This window comes from Gobio gobio (genome assembly GCF_949357685.1).
Source record: "Gobio gobio genome assembly, chromosome: 2".
NCBI lineage: Eukaryota > Metazoa > Chordata > Actinopteri > Cypriniformes > Gobionidae > Gobio > Gobio gobio.
In genome coordinates this window covers 3,220,183-3,246,288 of record NC_137098.1, presented here as the reverse complement: position 1 = coordinate 3,246,288, position 26,106 = coordinate 3,220,183, and the positions used below count along the sequence as shown (strand labels likewise).

Sequence of the window (26,106 nt, the reverse complement as noted above, 5' to 3'; positions counted from 1 at the left end):
AACCCAATCGCTGGGTTAAAACAACCCATTCGCTGGGTTAAAACAACCCAATCGCTGGGTTAAAACAACCCATACCCATTCGCTAGGTTAAAACAACCCAATTGCTGGGTTAAAACAACCCATTCGCTGGGTTAAAACAACCCATTCCCTTGGTTAAAACAACCCAATCGCTGGGTTAAAACAACCCAATTGATGGGTTAAAACAACCGAATCGATGGGTTAAAACAACCCATTCTCTAGGTTAAAACAACCCATTCCCTTGGTTAAAACAACCGAATCGCTGGGTTAAAACAACCCAATTGATGGGTTAAAACAACCGAATCGCTGTGTTAAAACAACCCAATTGCTGGGTTAAAACAACCCAATCGCTGGGTTAAAACAACCCAATTGATGGGTTAAAACAACCCATTCACTGGGTTAAAACAACCCAATTGCTGGGTTAAAACAACCCAATTGATAGGTTAAAACAACCAAATCGTTGGGTTAAAACAACCCATTCACTGGGTCAAAACAACCCAATCGCTGGGTTAAAACAACCCAATCACTGTGTTAAAACAACCCATTCGCTGGGTTAAAGCAACCCAATCGCTGGGTTAAAACAACCCAATCACTGTGTTAAAACAACCCATTCGCTGGGTTAAAGCAACCCAATCGCTGGGTTAAAACAACCCATACCCATTCGCTAGGTTAAAACAACCCAATTGCTGGGTTAAAACAACCAAATCGCTGGGTTAAAACAACCCATTCCCTTGGTTAAAACAACCCAATCGCTGGGTTAAAACAACCCAATTGATGGGTTAAAACAACCGAATCGCTGGGTTAAAACAACCCATTCAATGGGTTAAAACAACCCAATTGATGGGTTAAAACAATCGAATCGTTGGTTTAAAACAACCCAATCGCTGGGTTAAAACAACCCAATTGATGGGTTTAAACAACCCAATCGCTGGGTTAAAACAACCCAATTGATGGGTTTAAACAACCCAATCGCTGGGTTAAAACAACCCAATTGATGGGTTAAAACAATCGAATCGTTGGTTTAAAACAACCCAATCGCTGGGTTAAAACAACCCAATTGATGGGTTTAAACAACCCATTCACTGGGTCAAAACAACCCAATTGCTGGGTTAAAACAACCCAATCGCTGGGTTAAAACAACCCATTCCCTGAGTTAAAACAACCCAATTGATGGGTTAAAACAACCGAATCGCTGGGTTAAAACAACCCATTCGCTGGGTTAAAACAACCAAATCGCTGGGTTAAAACAACCCAATTGATGGGTTAAAACAACCGAATCGCTGGGTTAAAACAACCCAATTGCTGGGTTAAAACAACCCAATCGCTGAATTAAAACAACCCAATCGCTGGGTTAAAACAACCCAATTGATGGGTTAAAACAACCCAATCGCTGGGTTAAAACAACCCAATTGATAGGTTAAAACAACCGAATCGCTGGGTTAAAACAACCCATTCACTGGGTTAAAACAACCCAATTGATAGGTTAAAACAACCGAATCGATGGGTTAAAACAACCCAATCGCTGGGTTAAAACAACCCATTCACTGGGTTAAAACAACCCAATTGATAGGTTAAAACAACCCAATCGCTGGGTTAAAACAACCCATTCACTGGGTTAAAACAACCCAATTGCTGGGTTAAAACAACCCAATTGATAGGTTAAAACAACCGAATCGCTGGGTTAAAACAACCCATTCACTGGGTTAAAACAACCCATTCACTGGGTTAAAACAACCCAATTGATAGGTTAAAACAACCGAATCGATGGGTTAAAACAACCCAATCACTGGGTTAAAACAACCCATTCACTGGGTTAAAACAACCCAATTGATAGGTTAAAACAACCCAATCGATGGGTTAAAACAACCGAATCGCTGGGTTAAAACAACCCATTCACTGGGTTAAAACAACCCATTCACTGGGTTAAAACAACCCAATTGATAGGTTAAAACAACCGAATCGATGGGTTAAAACAACCCATTCACTGGGTTAAAACAACCCAATTGATAGGTTAAAACAACCCAATCGCTGGGTTAAAACAACCCATTCACTGGGTTAAAACAACCCAGTTGCTGGGTTAAAACAACCCAATTGATGGGTTAAAACAACCCAATCGCTGGGTTAAAACACTCTAATTTTTTAGAGTGTAGGCGTCAGAAGGAACATCACAGAGACTCTTCAGAGAAAACACCCTGCCGTAAAACAGTTTAAAATACTATTTTCCCTTCAAATACTTTTAATACGTTCCCTTGAACTAATCAGATTCCAGTCAGCAGATATTACTGAAGCTCTGACCATCTGTTTTACTACAAAGTTGGTGTGTATTTTTCAGGACGGTGTGTGTTTTCCAGTGTAGTAATGCTGGTGATGTTCGGGGTCAGTTTGAGACCAACAAAAACAAACGGCACTAATCAGAAAATCTTAGCTTGTGACAATTCATTGCTGTTCATGTTTTGATAGTCTAGATCTTTTCATGGAGGATCAAGTTGCATTTTTTAATTGGTTTGATAATATTGGGAATGGTTATGGAGTATCACGCTGATGCTTCACTGCTATCTGCTCGTTATTAAGGGCAGAAGAACATGAGGATATCCGAAACGTCCCACTTCTGAAGTCGTGATTACGAGCTTGACGCGTTCATGTGGTTTGTTGGAAAGAACAGGAGGACACCAGGTTTAATACGCTTCAGATTATTAATCATATACTGTATGGAAATATGCACTTTAACGACAGGACAAGGCGATGTTGTGGAAAAACTGATAAAGATTATCCCAGAGCTTCCCAGAAGTAAAAACGACCTGAAAGGGTGTTCACATCCATTCCTATAGCATAAATGGTGTGTGTACACCAATCAGGCATAACATTATGACCATTATGACCCATCGAGACCCCTGAAGGTGTGCTGTGGTATCTGGCACCAAGATATTAGCAGCAGATCCTTTAAGTCCTGTAAGTTGCGAGGTGGGGCCTTCAAGGAGTTTTGGAGATGCTCTGACCCAGTCCTCTATCCGTCACAATTTGGCCCTTGTCAAACTCACTCAAATCCTTACGCTTGCCCATTGTTCCTGCTTCTAACACATCAACTCTGAGGATGAAATGTTCACTTGCTGCCTAATATATCCCAGATCATCAGTGTTATTCACTGGTCATAATGTTATGCCTGACCGGTGTACTGATGTGTGCGCACAGGAAACAGATCCCAATGTTTCACACTTGATTTGAGACGTTTGCCCTCGCAAGACTGACATATTCCGAAATGTAGGCAAATTGCATTTGGCTGTGGAAAAATCCTCAAATATCGGAGTAGATATTGCATGTCCACGCCAGAGCTGACCACATATCAGTACGGTGGATTAAGAATTATGGGTGTAGAGGATTTATTTAATATCTGTGAACTGGGTATTAGCTGTCATGAGAGAAGGAGAGGCGGAGCCAGTGCAATGAGGGCTGCTCTTTTACTGGGTTTCTCAAGGCTGAGAGTTTTGATCTAGTGTTGTGTTCAATTCTACTCACTTCACACACATTCACACGGGCACACGCCTACACACACATGCTTTTACTCACACACGTCCCTCAAGTCAATGTAACCCTCTTTACTTCCGTAATGTCAATGAGGAAAATAATGCCAAATCCTACTATTTTATCCTTTATAAAAATCGGTTTCTATAACAGATGGACAAATGGGAGGGGTTTGAAAAGACAACGTCAATGATATTTGATGAAGACGAACTATTTATTTATATTTTTGTATAATGTGTACAAATACACTCACCTAAAGGATGATTAGGAACACACACTAATACTGTGTTTGACCCTCTTTCGCCTTCAGAACTGCCTTAATTCTACGTGGCATTGACTCAACAAGCTGCTGAAAGCATTCTTTAGAAATGTTGGCCTATATTGATAGGAGAGCATCTGCAGTTGATGGAGATTTGTGGGATGCACATCCAGGGCACGAAGCTCCCGTTCCACCACATCCCAAAGATGCTCTATTGGGTTGAGATCTGGAGACTGTGGCGGCCATTTTAGTTCAGTGAACTCATTGTCATGTTCAAGAAACCAGTTTGAAATGATTGGAGCTTTGTGACGGTGCATTATCCTGCTGGAAGTAGCCATCAGAGGATGGGGACATGGTGCTCATAAAGGGATGGACATGGTCAGAAACAATGCTCAGGTAGGCCGTGGCATTTAAACCATGCCCAATTGGCACTAAGGGGCCTAAAGTGTGCCAAGAAAACATCCCCCACACCATTACACCACCACCACCAGCCTGCACAGTGGTAACAAGGCATGATGGATCCATGTTCTCATTCTGTTTACGCCAAATTCTGACTCTACCATCTGAATGTCTCAACAGAAATCCAGACTCATCAGACCAGGCAACATTTTTCCAGTCTTCAACTGTCCAATTTTGGTGCAAATTGTCGCCTCTTTTTCCTATTTGTAGTGGAGATGAGTGGTACCCGGTGGGGTCTTCTGCTGTTGTAGCCCATCCGCCTCAAGGTTGTGTGTGTTGTAGCTTCACAAATGCTTTGCTGCAGACCTCGGTTGTAACGAGTGGTTATTTCAGTCAAAGTTGCTCTTCTATCAGCTTGAATCAGTCGGCCCATGACCTCTGACCTCGAGCATCAACAAGGCATTTTCTCCCACAGGACTGCCGCATACTGGAGGTTTTTCCCTTTTCACACCATTCTTTGTAAACCCTAGAAATGGTTGTGCGTGAAAATCCCAGTAACTGAGCAGATTGTGAAATACTGGCACCAACAACCATGACACGCTCAAAATGTCTTAAATCTCCTTTCTTTCCCATTCCGACATTCAGTGTGGAGTTCAGGAGATTGTCTTGACCAGGACCACACCCCTAAATGCATTGAAGCAACTGCCATATGATTGGTTGATTGGATAATTGCATTAATGAGAAATTGAACAGGTGTTCCTAATAATCCTTTAGGTGAGTGTAGACTGTTTACTTTAAAATAAGGGTGACACGTTACAATAAGGTTCCATTAGTTAATATAAAATAGGTCGGGGTCAGACTACACACTCAGCCCGATTTTGACACCGTGATTCGTGATTCGTAAACGACAATGTCAGTCGGGACGTAAGAATCGATTGTTTTATCTCATATAGCCTGTCAGTGGATGACAAGCGACAGACGTTCAGACAGAAAAACTAGGGTGTTTAATATTTTTTGTTCCTCCACGAGGGGTTAATTACATCGTTACACCAGTAGGTGGCGACCAATGACTGTTAAAAAATTGTTTGTCATTGAATCATTAATTCAAGAGATTTGTTCAAAAACGCTGATTCATCCAGTAATGAAACAAGTCTTTATGAGTAAGTCATTGAATCATTAATTCAAGAGATTCAATTAAAAACGCTGATTCATCCAGTAATGAAACAAGTGAAGTCTTTATGAGTGAGTCATTGAATCGTTTATTCAAGAGATTAATTCAAAAAAACTGATTTATCCAGTAATGAAACAAGTGAAGTCTTTATGAGTGAGTCATTGAATCATTCATTCAAGAGATCCGTTCAAAAACGCTGATTCATCCAGTAATGAAACAAGTCTTAATGAGTGAGTCATTGAATTGTTTATTCAAGAAATTCATTCAAAAACGCTGATTCATTCAGTAATGAAACAAGTCTTTATGAGTGAGTCATTGAATCGTTTATTCAAGAGATTCATTCAAAAACGCTGATTCATCCAGTAATGAAACAAGTCTTTATGAGTGAGTCATTGAATCATTCATTCAAGAGATTCGTTCAAAAACGCTGATTCATCCAGTAATGAAACAAGTCTTTATGAGTGAGTCATTGAATCATTCATTCAAGAGATTTGTTCAAAAACGCTGATTCATCCAGTAATGAAACAAGTCTTTATGAGTGAGGCATTTAATTTTTTTATATATTAATATATTTTTATTATAAATAATGAATTCAAATTATCTAATAAAAAATAAAATAGACTATAGCAATGAACAGTTTTTGAGAACTTCTCATAAATTACATGCTATTTTGTTGTTGTCAGAATCGTGGGAGAATTGTGATATCTATTTTAAACAACAAAAAAAGTGAAATTTTAAATAAAGTGTTATCAACATTTAACAGTTAATGTTCATTTCAACATTTACTACATTTGTGACTCTGGAGCTCAACAGCAGTCGTGCGTCTCACAGGTATATCTGTGGCAATAGCCAACAGTACATTATATGGGTCAAAATTATTGATTTTTCTTTTATGCCAAAAATCATTAGGATATTAAGATCATGTTCCATAAAGATATTTTGTACATTTCCTACTGTATTTTTAGTAGTTATATGCATTGCTACAGACTTCATTTGGACAACTTTAAATGAGATTTTCTCAATCTTTCGATTTTTTTGAACCCTCAGATTCCAGATTCTGATTCCTATCAAACCATACATACAATGGAAAGAATATTTATTAGTTTGATGTTTGATGATATTTATTACTTTCAAATGATGTGTAAATCTCAATTTCAAAACATTGCCTCTTATGGCTGGTTTTGTGGTCCAGGGTCACATACTAGAATCAAAAGTTGCATGTGTTAATATTATTTAAACGGACCTGAGTTAACATAACAATGAACAGTTGTATTTTTATTAAATAATGTAAACAAAGATAAACGCTGTAACAAATGTTTTATTCATTGTTAGTTAACGAGCCTATTGGGTTACACTTTATTTTAAGGTGTCATTGTTACAGTGTAATTATATATTTAAGTACTGAGTAATATTAATTAACTACATGTTAGGATTAGTTGCATGTTATTATACTGGCTAAGTGTAACATATATAACAAGGACACTAAAATAAAGTGTTACCCCTTATTGTAAAGCAATACAAACGTGTAACAATGGTCTTTTCTTTATTATGTTTTTTTGCGCACTTTGATGTCTTATCTAATGGATCACTGTAATAGAATAACGTGGAAGGAAATCTATACCAATAATGGATTTATGTGATATTATCAGAGTGCTTGGACTATAAGCTGTGGATCCTTCTCAGGCGGTCTCTGTGTACTTTACACCGCCGGGTTTGTTTACATGTCTTTACATCCCTTCACTTCTGAGGGGGGGAAGAAAGGCAGATGTGCGTTTCTCATCGGCTCACCTCCGGTGACTCCGTCAGATCCTCCCCAAAAGTCACAGCGCCAGTGAATGGCTAGCAGGTGCGCTGATGGTTAAACAGTCAAAAAATGGGGGAATCAACTGAATAAAATGGAGGGGGGTGGGATGGGGGGGTCATTTTTTTAGCAGCAGCAGCTGTATTTACTAGAGCTTTTCCGCCAATACCTCAGAATATGATCTGCATTGAATATTCTGCCCAAACCACAAGAAGAAAAACTCATATTCATATTCAAATGTCTGTGGAAATGCCATCTCTTATCCATATTCATAGGTGGTGCATGCGGCTCTTTGAATCTCTCAAAGAACTGCTCCGCTATTCAGCTGAAGCCTACCATAGCGTTATTTGTCAAGGTCTCAAAATAAATAATTAATCAATGACAATTACAGTTTTATACGCACTTTATAAGCAGTCTCGGACACATCAGTGAACTGAGACACTTACACTATTTGTGACCCGTGCTGGGAAAATGAGTGGGATCATTTCAAGCTACAGGCAAAACAAGTGAAAAATGTTGATTTTGAGGTTATCACGAAAATGAGCCCTTGTCTAGCGATTCCAATGATCAATTAAACATCTAAAAGTGTCTTTATTTGTACATTTCCTTTCCTTAGTCCATGAAAATGATCTTACTCGTGCCGACTTACAGATCCGACGCATGCGCACACTCTCAGACATTGCGCAATCCCAATAGGCCTACACACACACATAATTACAGTATTTCAAACTATCTGTCATGGCGAGTATTCACGCTAACATCATCTGTTATGTCTTATGTGAATGTTTGGTTGGTGTAACATTATATTAGATGCGTGCATTACAGTAGGTCTTAATATCTAGGCTGTCCGTCTCATTAATGTTAATCAAACTATTGTGGTATCATGGGGAAAAAAAGTTGAATATATATTTTTCCTATAGATATTTGCTGTTGCTGCTTGGTGTGTGCCAAATTTGTGATTTTAAAGGGTTAGTTCACCCAAAAAAAAAAAATGTAAATGAAAATTATGTCATTAATTACTTACCCTCATTTCGTTCGACACCCGTGAAACCTTCGGAACACAAATTAAGATATTTTTGTTGAAATCCGATGAACGCCGGTATGGTTTGGTTGCCGGTGATTTCGTTTTGGAATCTTCTCCAAATTAACTTTTTTTTAATAAACTTCCAATTAACTACGGACTCTATCGACTTAAAACAGGTGTAGCTCAGTCACTTTTTTTGTCCGATTCAAACAAACCATACATTATTTTGAAGGTTTTTTAATAGAAAATGTGACACATTTTTGAAAATGTGCTCATTGCGACTCATTTTGCCAGCACGGGTCACATATGAATGTCAAAATATCAAACCAAATATTTAAAAATGTCCATAGTTACACTTGCCGTAGTATAATTTCTAATGTACGTCCCCTAAAAAGCACATTTCGGCTAATAAAAGTGTTTTCACTGCGACTCATCTGCTTTAATATTTGAAATTTGTAGTATAGCTACTAGGCTATATATTGTTTTACCTCACAAATAAAACAATATGGACGATTGCATGTATTTATATAGCTATATTAGGCTTACTAAAAGTAGGACTCTCCATCATCAACAGTCTACACTTAGAATGTTTGATGCTCCAGGAAAATGAAATGCTCAGTTTGTAACTATGCTACAAAAACATCATATCTCCCATCTGATTTGAATGCCCTCGATCGGGCTTCGGGCACCAGCTGCCTGGCTGTCAATTGCCTGATGAATGCGACTGTTGGCGCGCTTCGCTGGCGCGCGGGAACTGATATGGGGAAACACCGGCCCCTAGCGGCGAGCGAACAAAATGGCTTCCAAAACCGCTCTGCGTTGTGGAAGGACCATCAATAATGCTCTCTTGAGAATCAATCTGACATTTTTATCAGAGACAGGGACAGTGCTTATGATCCCTCAAGAATTGCAGAAAATTGTGGGCACATCCTAATTATGTTAATAGCAAGTCTATTAAAAATGTGATATGAATTATATTAGGAATCGTCAATATCAGAGGGGGTTATGCAGCACAAGGGAGGCAGGCTGTCAGCTTGTGGGTCTGAGGAGCTGTCAAAGAGAGAGAGAGAGAGAGAGAGAGAGAGAGAGAGAGAGAGAGAGAGAGAGAGAGAGAGAGAGAGAGAGAGAGAGAGGTTAGGAGCGCAGGAGAACGCTTCTCCTCTCCAGATGGTGTTTTAAACGCAGACAGAAGGGTCATTAGACAACAACACACCAGCTTCCAACCACTGACAACAACAAAAATAAACCAAAACGCGAGATGGTGCAGAGCGAAACAACGCGGAATGTGTAGCATCAGTTAGCCGTTACACGAATGATGTTTTTAACGGACCTTTTTTTCGAATTCAGTGTGGCGGGAGTTCGTGACGAACAGTTGGAGTATTAACGGGAAGATCTCCGAAACACTCCCTATCCGAATCGTTTCTATAGACGAGGACTTTCGGGATTTACAAGAGACAATATCCACTACACTTCTACTTGGAAAATGGAGCATCAGTGGCAATATTAAAAAAACATATTCTATGTTATTGGAGGGATCGCGGACATCTACTGTGTGGAATACGATATAAGAACCATCAAGAACGCGAGATCTGAATCGGAGGACTTTGCGATTTATTTATTTATTGTGATTTGGGAAATCGAAGCGAACTTTTTTTCCCCCTTCGCGATGCATTTTTACTACGAAATTTGTTAACGCGTTTCAAGATTTTGACATTTGAAAGCAACGTAATACCAAAGTCTCACTACTTTAATACTAAAGCTCCGCTGTGGTCAAGCTTTGTACGATATATTTTCGTTCTCTTGAAATCGAATTACCTCATTATTTATTACTATAACGAAAATTCAACATCCAAAGGAGTTCAGAACTCTCTCTCTCTCTCTCTCTCTCTCTCTCAGACACTCTTTAATAGCTATATTTGATTCTTATTCATTTTGGAAAGTTTTTTGCCTTTTTCAATGAAGATCGGGGCGTAATAAACTCAGTTTCCTTCTGTTTTTATTTTTCGCGTGGATTATTTTTGCTGCAAATACCTCAGTTTGACTTCGACCTTCAGAAGTAAGTGATGCCTCTGCTTTATTTATCGTTTATTAACGGCTATTTCTTGAATAACTACATGTCAATATGGGCTGGTTTAATACGCGTGTAAAGCTGGATATGTCTTGTACAGTCCAGTAATGTAGAAATTAAATGTCCAACAACGGTACAAGTCTGTAGCTATTTATGCTACACATGGTTTTAAATACAAAAATACACCCAACGACTTATTTCAAATCAAATTAGGTGCCTGTTATTATCAATAGTAGGCTTCGTTTATTATCACTAAAATGAATTGGAAACAAAAATTCTCAATCTTTCTGTAATTATTTGTTTTAGTTCAGTGATTCCAACCGACTCGGATCTGTCAGAAATGTGCTTTTCACATATTTTGAAGAGGAAAAGCTTTGATTGTTTACTATAAATCTAGCGGATAACAAAACTACAGCATATTTAAGCACATCAATGGAAAAGTAGCGATTTATCGACTTGGCAATCTTTGCACCTGTTCATCTAAAAGTGATTATGAGCAGAAAAATGAAGATGTGATCTGGTGCATTATGATGAATTGTTCACTGCCAGCACACTGATGGATGAAACCACAATATGCTCTGTTGCAGCATCACTTGTCTTAACCGTCCTTCAGTCCAGCCCAGTCAGCAGCCGCGGATGCTACTGCAAACCACCACTTTACTCTTCAATTGACCCCAGTAAAGAGCAGCTGAATTATGAATGAACAGACGGTAATAGTTCTCCCAACAGCTCAATGTCTAAAGGTGAAACCGCACTGTGGCCACAGACTATCCTTAAACATGACCACCAAACAGCTCTTAAAGCTCTGTCCCGAGAACACCATCCATTCATCTTCTGGAGCGATTATTCAGTGCTTTCATGGCATCTCGATTTGGTCTCACTTTAGACTATTAACCAACTATTGAGTTTTGCCTCAATAAACTCCTAAAAACTGATCATTAATAGTTAGTTGCTGTAACGTTTAGGATTAAGGGATGTAGAATAAGGCATTAATTTGTGCTTTATAAGTACTAATAAACAGCCAATATTGTAGTAATATGCATGACAAAAAGCAACTAATATGTGCATTAATATGTGCTTTTTAAGTACTAATAAACAGCCAATATTCTAGTAATATGCATGATAATAAACAACTAATATGTGCATTAATATGTGCTTTATAAGTACTAATAAACAGCCAATATTCTAGTAATATGCATGATAATAATATGAGCATTAATATGTGCTTTATAATTACTAATAAACAGCCAATATCCTAGTAATATGCATGATAATAAACAACTAATATGTGCATTAATATGTGCTTTATAAGTACTAATAAACAGCCAATATTCTAGTAATATGCATGATAATAAGCAACTAATATGAGCATTAATATGTGCTTTATAAGTACTAATAAACAGCCAATATTCTAGTAATATGCATGATAATAAGCAACTAATATGAGCTTTAATATGTACTAATAAACAGCCAGTATTCTTGTAATATGCATGATGATAAACAACTAATATGTGCATTAATATGTACTAATAAACAGCCAGTATTCTTGTAATATGCATGATGATAAACAACTAATATGTGCATTAATATGTACTAATAAACAGCCAGTATTCTTGTAATATGCATGATAATAAGCAACTAATATGTGCATTAATATGTACTAATAAACAGCCAGTATTCTTGTAATATGCATGATGATAAACAACTAATATGTGCATTAATATGTACTAATAAACAGCCAGTATTCTTGTAATATGCATGATGATAAACAACTAATATGTGCATTAATATGTACTAATAAACAGCCAATATTCTAGTAATATGCATGATAATAAGCAACTAATATGAGCATTAATATGTGCTTTATAAGTACTAATAAACAGCCAATATTCTAGTAATATGCATGATAATAAGCAACTAATATGAGCTTTAATATGTACTAATAAACAGCCAGTATTCTTGTAATATGCATGATGATAAACAACTAATATGTGCATTAATATGTACTAATAAACAGCCAGTATTCTAGTAATATGCATGATAATAAGCAACTAATATGAGCTTTAATATGTACTAATAAACAGCCAGTATTCTTGTAATATGCATGATAATAAGCAACTAATATGTGCATTAATATGTACTAATAAACAGCCAGTATTCTAGTAATATGCATGATGATAAACAACTAATATGTGCATTAATATGTACTAATAAACAGCCAATATCCTAGTAATATGCATGATGATAAACAACTAATATGTGCATTAATATGTACTAATAAACAGCCAATATCCTAGTAATATGCATGATGATAAACAACTAATATGTGCATTAATATGTACTAATAAACAGCCAGTATTCTTGTAATATGCATACATTGACAACAGTTTAAAAAACCTTTTAGTCAGGCTTCAGATATTGTGAGATTCCACTTGATGATTTGTTGATGACTGTGAGGTGAGCTCTGGGCCCTGATCCGGCGTGAGGACTGGAAGGCCTCAGCTATGTCTTCGGGACGGGCTCCGGCTGGGGGAGTGTGTGTGTGTGTGTGTGTGTGTGTGTCAGAGACTCTGGGGCCGATGTCTTCAGGACGGGGAGTGTGTCCTGTGGCTCTGCACTGGGGACATGGTGTGCACTGGAGGTCATTACTGTAATTGGAGAGCGGGTGCAGGTGAAGTTTGCCGCCTCGTAATTAACGAGCGGAGCAGATGGCGGTGGGCGGGCGAGGGGGGGGGGGGGGTGATGGGGGGGGGGGGGGGGGGTGAGCACCTGATCGGTCAGGTATTCTGACTGTCACCTGTGAGAAACACCTCCTGACCCCACAACACCAGCTGACCGGCTAACCAGTGGACCAATGGCATCGCAGCATCTCAGATGTTGGTTTGGTGGCTCTGAAACGCCTGAGTCAAAGTCTGTCATCTGAGCGATCTGGGTTCATTCCTCTAGAAGCGTTTAGTGTGTGTGTGTGTGTGTGTGTGTGTGTGTGTGTGTGTGTGTGTGTGTGTGTGTGTGTGTGTGTGTGTGTGTTCCTAAACACCAGCATTCCAACGCAAGAGAACATGACAGCGTTTAGTGTGTGTGTGTGTGTGTGTGTGTGTGTGAGTGTGTGAGTGTGTTCCCAAACACCAGCATTCCAACGCAACAGAACATGACAGCGTTTAGTGTGTGTGTGTGTGTGTGTGTGTGTGTGTGTGTGTGTGTTCCTAAACACCAGCATTCCAACGCAAGAGAACATGACAGCGTTTAGTGTGTGTGTGTGTGTGTGTGTTCCTAAACACCAGCATTCCAACGCAACAGAACATGACAGCGTTTAGTGTGTGTGTGTGTGTGTGTGTGTGTGTGTGTGTGTGTTCAAACACCAGCATCCCAACGCAAGAGAACATGACAGCGTTTAGTGTGTGTGTGTGAGTGTGTTAGTGAGTGTGTGAGTGAGTGAGTGTATGTGTGTGTGTGAGTGACTGTATGTGTGTGTGTGTGTGTGTGTGTGTGTGTGTGTGTGTGTGTGTGTGTGTGTGTGTGTGTGTGTGTGTGTGTGTGTGTGTGTGTGTGTGTGTGTGTGTGTGTGTGTTCCCAAACACCAGCATCCCAATGCAAGAGAACATGACAGCGTTTAGTGTGTGTGTGTGGGCATGTTTTTGTGAAATATCAGGACACAAATGTGTATAATGACATGGGTATTACAAAAAGAGGGAGAAATATGAGGACGTTCCCCATGTCCTCACTTTTCAAAATGCTTATAAATCACAGAATGAGGTTTTTTTCACAGAAAGTGAACTGCACAGTCTCCTGTGTGTGTGTGTGTGTGTGTGTGTGTGTGTGTGTGTGTGTGTATGTGTGTGTGTGTGTGTGTGTGTGTGTGTGTGATGGGTAGGTTTAGGGGCAGTGTAAGGGGATAGAAAATACGGTTTGTACGGTATAAAAACCATTAAGCCTATGGAATGTCCTCACATTTCACAAAAACAAACGTGTGTGTGTGTGTGTGCGTGTGTGTGTGTGTGTGTGTGTGTGTGTGTGTGTGTGTGTGTGTGTGTGAGTGTGTGTTCCCAAACTCCAGCAAACATGACAGCGTTAAGTGTGTGTGTGTGTGTGTGTGAGTGTGTGTTCCCAAACTCCAGCAAACATGACATCGTTAAGTGTGAGTGTGTGTGTGTGTGTGTGTGTGTGTGAGTGCATGATTGTGTGTTTGCTCTGACGCTCTGAGACGACTGAGCGACTTTGATTGGTTTTCCTGATATCCAGAGAGATGTCGATCACACACTCGAGCATCGGCCGCTCATGAGCAGGTGCTGACCTCAGCTCTACAGCAGAGCAGCTCAGTGGAGATTATCTGCTCCATTCTACACATTAGCTGAAGAGAGAGAGAGAGAGAGAGAGAGAGAGAGAGAGAGAGGCACTGATGTCCTGCTGTGAGGAAATGCGGGTTTTTTTACCCTTTCTTTACAAAGTTTCCTTCACCCCTGTGTTCTCAGCAGATATGGAGTCGTCCTGTCTGAGAAACACTATAGGTCAGCTTTATATAAAATGGACAATCGCTAGCTAGACTATCGGCATTAAGTCTGGCCAAGACCCGCCCACTTAGACTTGTCTGATTGACATGTGACCAATCACAGTTTTTCAAGACCAAAACTGACTATATGTGCCCTAGGATTTAGTTTTATTGCTGTTAAATGTGCAGTAAGCGATTTATGAAAAATGCTGATGAAAGTGGATCGGACTGAGCAGCACAACACACGTGTAGCCAATCAGCTGTTGGGGGCGTGTTCACTCATGATGGAGGAGAGAGAGCCAATCAGCTGTAGGGGGCGTGTTCACTCATGATGGAGGAGAGAGAGCCAATCAGCTGTAGGGGCGTGTCCACTCGTGATGGAGGAGAGAGAGCCAATCAGCTGTAGAGGGCGTGTCCACTCATGATGGGGGACGAGAGAGAGCCAATCAGCTTTAGGGGGCGTGTCCGCTCATGATGGAGGAGAGAGAGCCAATCAGCAGTAGGGGGCGTGTCCACTCATGATGGGGGAGGAGAGAGAGCCAATCAGCAGTAGGGGGCGTGTCCACTCATTATTATAAAGAGATTTGAAGAAAGACTATAGAAAGAAAGAAGTCTGAGAGACATTACATAAAAAGAAAAGCTCAGAGGCATATCTGGAAAAAGAAAGGATTATAATCAGGCAAGAGGTGATGTTGTTTCTGCTCCATAAGTGAGTAACACTAGTTTTGAGTGTGTGCTGCTGCAGACTAACAACCAACTCTTGCTTCTGTCCGTCATTTTAGCTTGAGTTATTTTGCTCCTGCTATGATAGACACACCCACTGTTTGTGGAGCAATGAAGGGAGGGGCGTGTTTGTTTGTGCCTTGCATATCTTCAACTAAGAAGCACTCGTTGTCATCAGACTTAAAGATAGCCAATCAGGTTAAAGCTTGCGTTTTGAGACACACAAAGAAAATAAGAGACCGCTCAGGCTGATGCTGTAAGATTGTTAATTCTTCTGTGATGAAAAACAGACGTGATCTGGTCAAAGAGGGGACATTGTAAACCTCTCTGACTATGATTTGACTTGTTGTGTTTGGATGATAAGGAAGCTCTTGGTAAATAAGAAGGTGGGGGGGGGGATAAAAGGATAAGTTGCCAGCGGAAGTGTGTGTGAGAGACAGGGCACCAGCTGTGGAAGGGTTTATTAATCAAACTGTGGAAGTTCATATCAGCGATAACGCTAGCTCCTCACTTCCTCTCTCGCCCTCAGCCAGTTAGTTATCACACACTTCTGAGGGGTAACTACAGATGAAGTTCACTTATTAAGCCCTCACACACACACATACAATTCTCCTCACAATGATGTTCAAGTATTGAGAAGGGGCTCTGGGCTGGGAGACGTACGATGTAGCGTATTTGCACAAATTAAAGCAGCCGTTATCTCACGGAAACAGAAGCCGCGCGCCGGACTATCCTGTCATTCTTGAAATGGGTTTGAGCTGAGTCTCTTACGAAGACCTTAATCTAACGCAGAGGTCTTCTCTGATCGCTTATTGTTCCACAACCAGGGATCCACCAGAAAGAAGTTTAATTTCCATATATATAAAAAAAAGGGGGACATTTTCAAAGCAAATGGAATTGGGAGAAACATTTTTGTTGATAGCAGAATGTTCCAGTTGGAGGAAAGGATGTTCCTATATGAATACAAATTCCTACAGGGACTTTAAAGTATCAAAAGTGTCTATTAAAAGGGTTAACGCTAAATTCTAGTGATGCACCGATCATGATTTTACATGGCCGATTTTCTTTTTTACACAATAAAAGAACAAAAGTATACATGAACAAGATGTTTATTTGGTATTTAAAAGGTTAAATTGGCTTTTGGCTAATGCAAGCAAGTCCGCAATCTGAAATTAACAAGAAATTGAATTGGAAATTAAAAGGCTGAAAGGTGAAATTAAAGGCAACTGCATATTCTGCAATCCAAACAAAGATGTTACTTAAATCATTGTTTTTAAATTCAGTGTAAAGAAAAAAAGTCTTTACCAGTAAAATTAAATAAAACCAAAGTATATAATTGTTCCAAAATGTTAAATCAAATAGTGTTTAGTGCAACGAAAAAAACTAAGATGCTACAGCAGGTGCTTTTTAAATCAAATTAAGTCAATGTCATTTTAAGGTAAAATAAAAATGATCATCCTATAGGCTACAGAACTGATCGTATTTCATTTCTAGAGTGCATGCATGTTCTTCTTTAGGCTACAAAAATAAGTATTTCGGCTTTGTCACAAGTTAGTCTGTTTTGTTCTCATCCGATCCAACACGTGAGAAGCTGAGCTGAACAAACGCTCACTATCTACACTTGAGGTAAGCTCGCGCAACTTCAGCTCGCTCAACTTCAGCTCGCGCAACTTCAGCTCGCTCAACTTCAGCTCGCTCAACTTCAGCTCGCTCAACTTCAGCTCGCGCAACTTCAGCTCGCTCAACTTCAGCTCGCTCAACTTCAGCTCGTTTAACTTCAGCTCGCTCAACTTCAGCTCGCGCAACTTCAGCTCGCGCAACTTCAGCTCGCGCAACTTCAGCTTGCGCAACTTCAGCTCGCGCAACTTCAGCTCACTCAACTTCAGCTCGCGCAACTTCAGCTCGCGCAACTTCAGCTCGCGCAACTTCAGCTCGCGCAACTTCAGCTCGCTCAACTTCAGCTCGCTCAACTTCAGCTCACTCAACTTCAGCTCGCTCAACTTCAGCTCGCTCAACTTCAGCTCACTCAACTTCAGCTCGCGCAACTTCAGCTCGCTCAACTTCAGCTCGCTCAACTTCAGCTCGCTCAACTTCAGCACGCGCAACTTCAACTTCAGCTCGCTCAACTTCAGCTCGCTCAACTTCAGCTCGCTCAACTTCAGCTCGCGCAGGAAAGCGGCTCTTCATTCCCTTCAGCGTATTTCGTCTCTTCCCTCAGCTCTCCAGTTTCCGTTTGTAACACACAAGTGACATGTTCGCGAATGATTGCAATATAGGCGTATGTGCACGCGGGCGCTAGGAATATTACTAAAAATAAGCATAATACACAGACATAAGTCATAGAGGAGGAGATGAGGCGTTGGACCTTCATATAATCATTGAAGTGGCGAGGAAGATAGGGATAGTAAAATGATAGTACCACTACTCAACACATTACAATGGTTAATTGGTACTATAGTGTTATTATGGTTTTTGGAGATGTAATAGTGTACAATAGTGTACCTTTGGACAAATGTCTATTATTAAATACCATTGTATATGTCATCCTTGAGGATCACTGTACCATTAAGGCTTCAATCACTTCATAGAAGAAGAGAACATCATTAGATAAAGATTCGGTTATGCATATATGTATTTTTGTGTGATTATTTTGCATGTGTGTGAGTTGGGCAGGTTTCAGCCTTTTGTGCTCCATAAATCAGCAAAGCTGTAATGACGCAAGAGCCAAAGCAAACAAGAGCAGTACTAGGCTACAGCTGGCCATAGCCTAAGAGAAAGAGCGAGAGAGCGAGAGAGAGAGAGAGAGAGAGAGAGAGCAGCTGTCAGGCCTTGCATCGTGCACCTGTCACACAGGAAGTCAGGGCCTGCCACTATTTCCTGGATACGCCTCCTCGGCCAAACACTTCTGCTGTTTTCTCAGAGAATATACGAGGGAGAGAGGAGGAAAAAACAGCTAGTTATCCTAGTCGGGGAATCGGGATGAAAAAAAAAGGAGTGAGTCAGTTGTGAGTGAGCCAGATCCTGACTTAGACCGAGAAATATTTGTATACACTTCATACTGTATTACTTTCAACTTAGTTAAAAGGCAAGTTAAAGGTGAAACGAGTCAATAAGGAAAAGGCTGATGGCATGAGGATACAGTATTTCACACTATACACAGTTTGATGGTCATATAGACGGTTTCAACGGCAACAACATAAACAAACGTTACTTTTGCGGCCCAAACTTAAAGGGTTAGTTCACCCAAAAATGTAAATTCTGTCATTAATTACTGACCCTCATGTGGTTGGACACCCGTCAGACCTCCGTTCATCTTCAGACACAAATGAAGATATTTTAGTGTAAATCTGATGCTCTGAAAGGCCTCCATTGGCTCAACTTTACACTCTCAAGACCCTTAAAAGACACTAAAGACTAAAGTTACAAAGTCCATCTCACTACAGCGGCTCTACAATAACTTTATGGAGACGAGAATAGTTTTTGTGCACAAAAAAACTAGTGCTGTCAAACGATTAAAATATTTAATCGCGATTAATCGCATTAATGCCATAGTTAACTCACAATTAATCACAATTAATCGCACATTTTTTTTTATTCTAAATGTCCCTTGATTTCTTTTTGTCCCATTATTTTTTCTTATTTTAATGCTCTTATCAACATAGAAAAGTGGATCGGCTTGCTTTGTTCAAATGTTTGTTTTATTGAAAACAACATTGGCATACTGTAGTGTTCGATTTCACACCAACATTCTCACTTGAAGCAGTCATTCACACTTGGAGCAAATAATCGCTCACACAATGTAACACTGTCCATCAATAAAAGGGTGAAAAAAAATACTTTGTTGCACAAACAGCCCCTTCAACAGCCCTTTCTAAGGGATCAAAACAGGTTGATACAAAATAAAATTACAAAGTGCACATGCAAGGTAAACTAGGACTCCGCCTATAGTGCAGTTAAACCAGGGGTCGCCAACTAGCGGACTCCGGTCCAAATCCGGACTGCGAAGCCTTTTGACGTAGGCTAATGAAACAGTTAACGTTGCAATGCTCACTGTTACGTTCAGACCCAGACGCGCGGTCAAGCATGCAGGTGCGTTCACACCGGACGCGAATGACGCGACATGCACGCCGCTTAATTCGCGCCGCAGAATGTCTATTTGCGTCTTTGCATTGACTTAAATCACTCGCGCAAAACGCTTCATTCGCGTCCGGTGTGAATGCACCACCAGAGCAGAAAGCAGCGCTCAAGACAAGCACTTTTAGTTGAAGACCCCTGAGTTAAACCATGGCATAATACGTTTCTCATTTCGGCGTCTCACGCTTGCCATCCACGTCTACTCTTTTAATGGCCCAAAAACAAGTGTGGGCAGCCGCAGCGTGCCTGATGTTTTGTTTCCGGTCTAGCTACATCCGGAGTGGTGTTGTAGTTTTTCTAACGTTACTAGTTGCTGCAACAGCATGTGAAAAAACTACAAAGTTTGTTAGACCAAAAAGAACGTTAATCTCGCGATAAAAAAATTGACGCCGTTAAAATAGGTTTGCGTTAACGTCGTTAATAACGCGTTTAACTGACAGCACTAAAAAAAAACCTAAATAACGACTTATATAGTGATGACGATTTCAAAACACGGCCTCATGAAGCTTCGGAGCGTTATGAATCAGTGAGTCGAATCAGCAGTTCAGAGCGTTATGAATCAGTGAGTCGAATCATGATTCGGATCGCGTGTCAAACCGCCAAACTGCTGAAATTTGGCGATTCAACTGCTGAACCAAAAATGTAAATTCATACATTAATTACTCTCCCTCATGTCGACCCCAACCCGTAAGACCATAGAGAAGAAGAAAAATATATTTAATTTAGGGCTGTCAAAAGATTAATCGCGATTAATCGCATCCAAAATAAAAGTTTGTGTTTACATAATATATGTGTGTGTACTCTGTTAATTATTATTTATATATAAATACACACACAAGCATGTATATATTTAAGAAAAAAATATTATTTTTATGTATAAAACATTTATATTTATATATATTATAGATTATATAAATGTATATAAATGCATATACATGCAAATATTTCTTACATATATACATGAATGTGTGTGTATTTATATATAAATAATAATCAACAGAGTACACACACATATATTCTGTAAACACAAACTTTTATTTTGGATGCGATTAATCGCGATTAATCTTTTGACAGCCCTAATTTAATTGTGTTCCGAAGATGAACGAAGGTCTTACAGGTTTGGAATGACATGAGGGAGAGTAATGATGACAGAATTAACATTTTTGGGTGGAATAACCCTTTAAAGCTAACCCGTTTTCTGTACAGTATCTTATATAAATGCTTGCACGCTCGCCTTCAATCATGCAATGCATAGGAATAACATGTTTCTTTGTTTCATAATATAAGATTAATGTTGGGGAAGTTAACTTTTAGATAAAGTGCCCTATTTGAGATTGATTGTATATGAATGCATCACAAAAAATCCCGTGCTCTATGGGCACTGCCATTAAAAAGCTGTTTTGCACTCCGTGATAAAGGCACATTTAAATATTTTGCAGGAAACATAAATGTGATGAGTTATCCAGATGGCGACCACTTGATGTGTATGAATGTAAACGCGCTGTGTCCTGATTGGCTGATGATCACATGTTAATGCCGAGTGTAAATGCAGCCAGAATAAGTTCCTCTAGAGTAGATTATTTCTGAGAACAAGCAAAATAAATAGCAAGTAAATGACATTAGACATACAGTCTGAATTACATTAGACGCTGCTCTCGTAAGCATTTAAGGCGTTTTGGTGAGTCGCACACACTGTTTTTGCGCTGGTGTCATATTCTCTCTGCTTGATCGTTAATATTTAGATCATGTTATCAGAGAATAGTACGTCAAAAATGTGTTTTCTGAGTAGTGTGCCATACTATCCCCTCGCCAGACCATAAACAAACACAGACCGGAAGTTAACTTCGGGCCAGGCGTAACCGTGGCAACGCGTGTACGTCCAATGAAACCGTCTATATATGATTGGCTTCATCACTCGGCCTCCTCTCCACCAATTAGCTGGTGTGTGTGTGTGTGTGTGTGGTGAGCGTTCTGGCACAAAATGGCTGCCGTCGCATCATCCAGGTTGAGCTGCACATCGGTGGTGGTTGAGGAGATTCCGCCTTCGATGTAAAGCGCTTTGAGTGCCTAGAAAAGCGCAATATAAATGTAACAAATTATTATTATTAATAATATTAGATTTTCCGGTAAAACTATTAGGAGAGCTATGGTACAATAGCATTCAGAGTAGGGGAGCGCGGGGTTAGTTGTAACACGCATGTTTTAACTCTTTCCACACATGCCAGAATGACGAAACTTAGTGTATTTACTAGTTGCCATAGCAACATTATTTAGAGAAAAAATTGCGGCAAAAAATAAAAAATCTCTGGAAGATATCACTGAACATTTATCTAACCATAACCATAGCAGTTGTGCAGATGGTGTGTGTGTTAACACTGCGTTACAATGAGCCCCTATTAGAAATATGCCATTAAATTCTATACTTTTATGAATTCTATTGAGAAACCATGATAAAAGGGTGAATAATGAAATTATTAATTATTATTATGTTTTGAGCTACGCTGTATAGCTGTATTTAGCGATGTGTTTGTAGTCAAACTCAAAAATGCTTATATTTGTAATGATTAAAAAAAGCCATTATTTTATTTAAAAAAAGTTAATAATTGTATTTTGTTGACAAAATATTTTAGTTTTTCTTGATTATATCAGGGAACATTTTAAGCTGTTATTTGGTCATGTTACAATGTACTCCACCTATGGGGCATGTTGTCACATTCCCATTCTTTCGGGGTAAATCAAGAAAAAAGTAAACACTGTATTAATGAAACAAAACCACATAATTGTACTAGACATGTGTGCAATTAATGTGAGAAAAAATACATACTCTGAACCCCAAGTGGATTTACACAAACTGAGAAAGTCAAAAAGTGTTAGGTTGTGTCCCGCTCTCTCCCCTACATACTCAAACAACCAGTTCTTTATCCACTATTGCATTGCAAACAAGCAGAGATGATAGAGGTGGGCGGAGTTATGAGGTTTGACTGACAGTTTGAGTATCCAAAATCATATACTACTAATGTGAACACACTCTTTAGATCTCCCCTACACACCGACCAGCAGAAACGCACACAACCACTCTTCCCACTCATTTACATTTTCATCCATCCTTCAGGTAATAGTCGTCCATGTGACAGGATGTGACATCAGCGCAGTAACAGATGGTAAGCATGGTAGCCTGGCGTTATAGCCACTCTTGTTTTTCTTCCAGTCATGTGAGCAGGGGATCTGCCGTGTGTGTGTGTGTGTGTGTGTGTGTGTACAGGGCCTGTGTGTTTTGCTTGGCACGCGTCCTCTTTGTTTGTTAGGATTGTCAAGGCGGGTCCTCTGGAGGGCTTCTGTGTCTAATTCCCCAGCCGCCCCTCACGCTGCCTGTATGCAATTAACAGAGTAATTAAAAGCTTGATGAGCTAATTGGTGTTGGGTGAAGCTGCAGGTGTTTTGATTGGGGAGCTTGTTTGTGGAAGTGCGGAGAGCAAACAGATTCCTGTCATAGATCATTTTGTCTCTTTTTCCCCCACTATTAAAGCAATACACGAGTTTAGGGAAAGCGGAGCTATTATAATTATTTATCAGCCTTGATGGGAAAACTGTAATCGTTCCATAATGATCCTTCTTGTAGGGCTGAAGGACAAGCACGTCTTATTATGTGTCCAAGCGCTAACATTAGAATTATGGCTCTCCTAGAACCCTAGAAGAACAAAATTGTTTCACTCTTTTGTGTAGCTTAATGTTGTTGCCTAAACAAGTTTCCAGCATCTATCAAACTCTCTCTCTCTCTCTGGCTAAACGTTAGAAGAAATACGAGGTGGTGTAAAAAGTATCCCATATTGATGTATTTGTAGCCGGTGGGATCTTCAGTTTCCAGTTTTATTTGAGTGTTACATTTTATCTGGTTGTTGTCGTCTTGTTTTTGTTTTGTTTATGTATTCAGCTCCCACATCTATAGAATCCTTTTGTTTTTTCTTTTATAAAGGGTTGTCTTTCCCTACATAAAACACAAAAACTTGTTTACCTCTTAACTATTAGAATTAGTTTTCATGCAGATGCAAAGATACTCAATAATGTCTAGAAATGCGCATGGAAAATAAATAAATAAATAAATATATATACAATGTTCTCCCCTTTTTTGCCCCTCACCCGTTTGCATCCCTGATATTTAATTATTAAAAATAAAAGGATTCCTCTCTGGAGAAGTGTATCATTTTACAGAAAACACTCTAAATTTTAACACAGTGGTGAAATATTGCATATATTATATTTTATTTATTCACAATTTTATGATAAACATATATAAAAAGTCATATTTTGATTTATTTTTTAATTAATTTGTTTTTTGAAAATCTATCATTTTTAATCTGTTTGGTCTATTTCCCTCAGTAAACAGGGGGGAAAAGAATTTTCTTGATATCTCCTTCCAAAAAAAAGTTATTGAGATTAATCTGTGCAAACTATCTAATAACTCTTACTCGCCTGCCGCTGGGAAATCGAAAAGAAGGCTCCGCCTCCTCACCTTTGTAAAGGGAGATCTCGGGCTCTGATTGGTCTAGAAGCATGATTGACATGTCTATAGAGAGCGGAGATACTCAGACGTATGACACAATATGTGATGACGTCATCAAAAATCAAAATCGCGGCTAACAGAGACGATTAAAACTAAGGATAATAAGAGTATTTGTCTGCATCACATGTTTTGATCTGGACATCGATGACATATCACAGTGTCGTTTGGCCATGCTTACTCACAGACATGTGAAAATGGTCTCATTTTGAAGAAAACAACCTAAGGAACGAGCTGATATAGCGTTTGAGGCGTGTAGCTCCACAACGCGTTAGTGATCTGAACAGGAATATGACTTACGTGTTTGCTTGTTCAAAGGAGTCATTTCCATCTTCGTGATTCGTTTGATAATAGCGTTACTGTAAAGTATTGGATCGGTGAAATAAATGATATAACTGAGGTTAAGAGCTTTCATTTGATACATGACTTGTCTATTTTTGGTGAGATTGTGTGATATAAATATGAAATTTAATATTATTCATATGATTTTTTCAAGGGGGGGATCATTGCGGGGCGGGGGGGGGGCAAATTCCGACCGTATTATCTTTTTCTATGTAACATAAATGCAAAAGTGATTGGGTTATAAAGAAAGCTGAGGTTCTAATCTTTCAAACGATACCATATATGTCTTCAGACCATGCGCTCAGATCGGTACAAAAGTAGGATTTTAGGCAAGTGAGATGCTACACTTGGCCCATAGACCAATAGAAACCTCAATGCTTTTTGTGTTCACATCTGCCAGTTATGTCAGAGTGAATGTCATTTAACAGCAATGTCTTATCTTTCCTCTCTCACTAAAGAACTCTCCGTCTTTGAATATCAGTTGACAGATGTGTTGGTGATGGCTGTATGCCTGCATTACTCTTGGTCCCCAGGTGTCTGAGCTAAGGCCGAGGACGTTCCTGTGTGTGTGTGTGTGTGTGTGTGTGTGTGTGAGAGTTATTGATGTTCAGGTGTGTGAGCTCTGTGAACCTCCGCCTCAAGCACAACGGTTACTTCAGGCAGCACAGGAAACAACTACAAACGCAACAAGTCCACAGAAGGGTGGAGGGACGCCAGAGTTAAAACGGACACTCTGAAAAAACCCAGACCACTTGCGTGAAGCTAAACAACGAGCACCTTCTTGTGAATGTGCATGTTCCGTGCTCCTGCAGAAGTGGACAAACACTCATCTCTGCATCTCGATTGGTGCCCAGCGCTGTCCTAACACACTCCAGATGGGCCGAGCTGGGGAGTTGTTCTTGGCACGTCCCGGCTCGGCTGAATGTCACAAATACTTTCCTTTATTTAGGAATGGCTTAGGCCGGGCGGCTGAGGAGAGGATAGGAGGGAGTAGGGTAGAGAGCAGCACAGCAACATCTGGGTTTTATTAGCAGCCATTGGGAGAAATCTGAAAAGGAAGATTTTTTTTCTTTCTTGCCTTTTGGGGTAGTGCTGGGCTTTCCAGAATCCTGACCACTGATTACACCCTCCCTGTGGAGAACAGATGGCACTGAGACTTCAAGACAATTTTATCAATAATCAAAATACAATTCGAGAGAGTATGAGAAAAAGATATCCCAGGCTTCTTAACTTGCCTGACCAGCAAGAATTCCTTGGTCGATCCGCTTGTACTGGTAGACCAGTTTACCAGTTTTACTCAGGGTGGTTAAGCTGGTCCATCAGCTATACTGTACATCAGCTTGGATTAGCAAGATAAGAAGAAGCATGCTTCCCGACTTTTCTTTGTAGGACGTTCCTGAATCAACCTCCTTGTTGGTGAGTGGGGTCAAGGCTTGGTTAGTTAGTTCTGACAATTAGCCCCTGCTAGTAGATGCCATAATCCGCGTTTCCACCGCGGGAACTTTCCCCAGGAACTTTGGGCTGGTACTCGACCGCAGGGTCTAAATGAAGTTCCGGGTAAATATGTCCCCCTCCGAACGGCCCTGCTCGCGAGGTAGTACTTT

The 26,106-nt window shown here is 39.8% G+C and overlaps 1 protein-coding gene across 7 annotated transcripts in view; it reads left to right on the top strand.

Annotated features, from left to right (window-relative positions):
• Nucleotides 1-26,106, top strand: part of cbfa2t3 (CBFA2/RUNX1 partner transcriptional co-repressor 3) — a 104,550-nt gene that overhangs the window by 22,987 nt on the left and 55,457 nt on the right. The window contains exons 1-2 of one of the 7 annotated variants that reach the window (XM_079806074.1): nt 10,123-10,247; nt 22,715-22,763. The exons of 2 other annotated variants lie outside the window; for them this stretch is intronic. Coding sequence is in view for 1 of the 5 variants with exons in the window: in XM_079806081.1 (XP_079662207.1) it covers nt 10,993-11,002 (10 nt within the window). In the remaining 4 variants the exon portion in view is untranslated. Of the gene's footprint in view, nt 1-10,107; nt 10,248-10,904; nt 11,003-15,411; nt 15,455-22,714; nt 22,764-26,106 lie in introns of those variants that run through there. 4 more of the 7 variants (XM_079806082.1, XM_079806083.1, XM_079806081.1 and 1 more) reach the window with 4 other exon arrangements.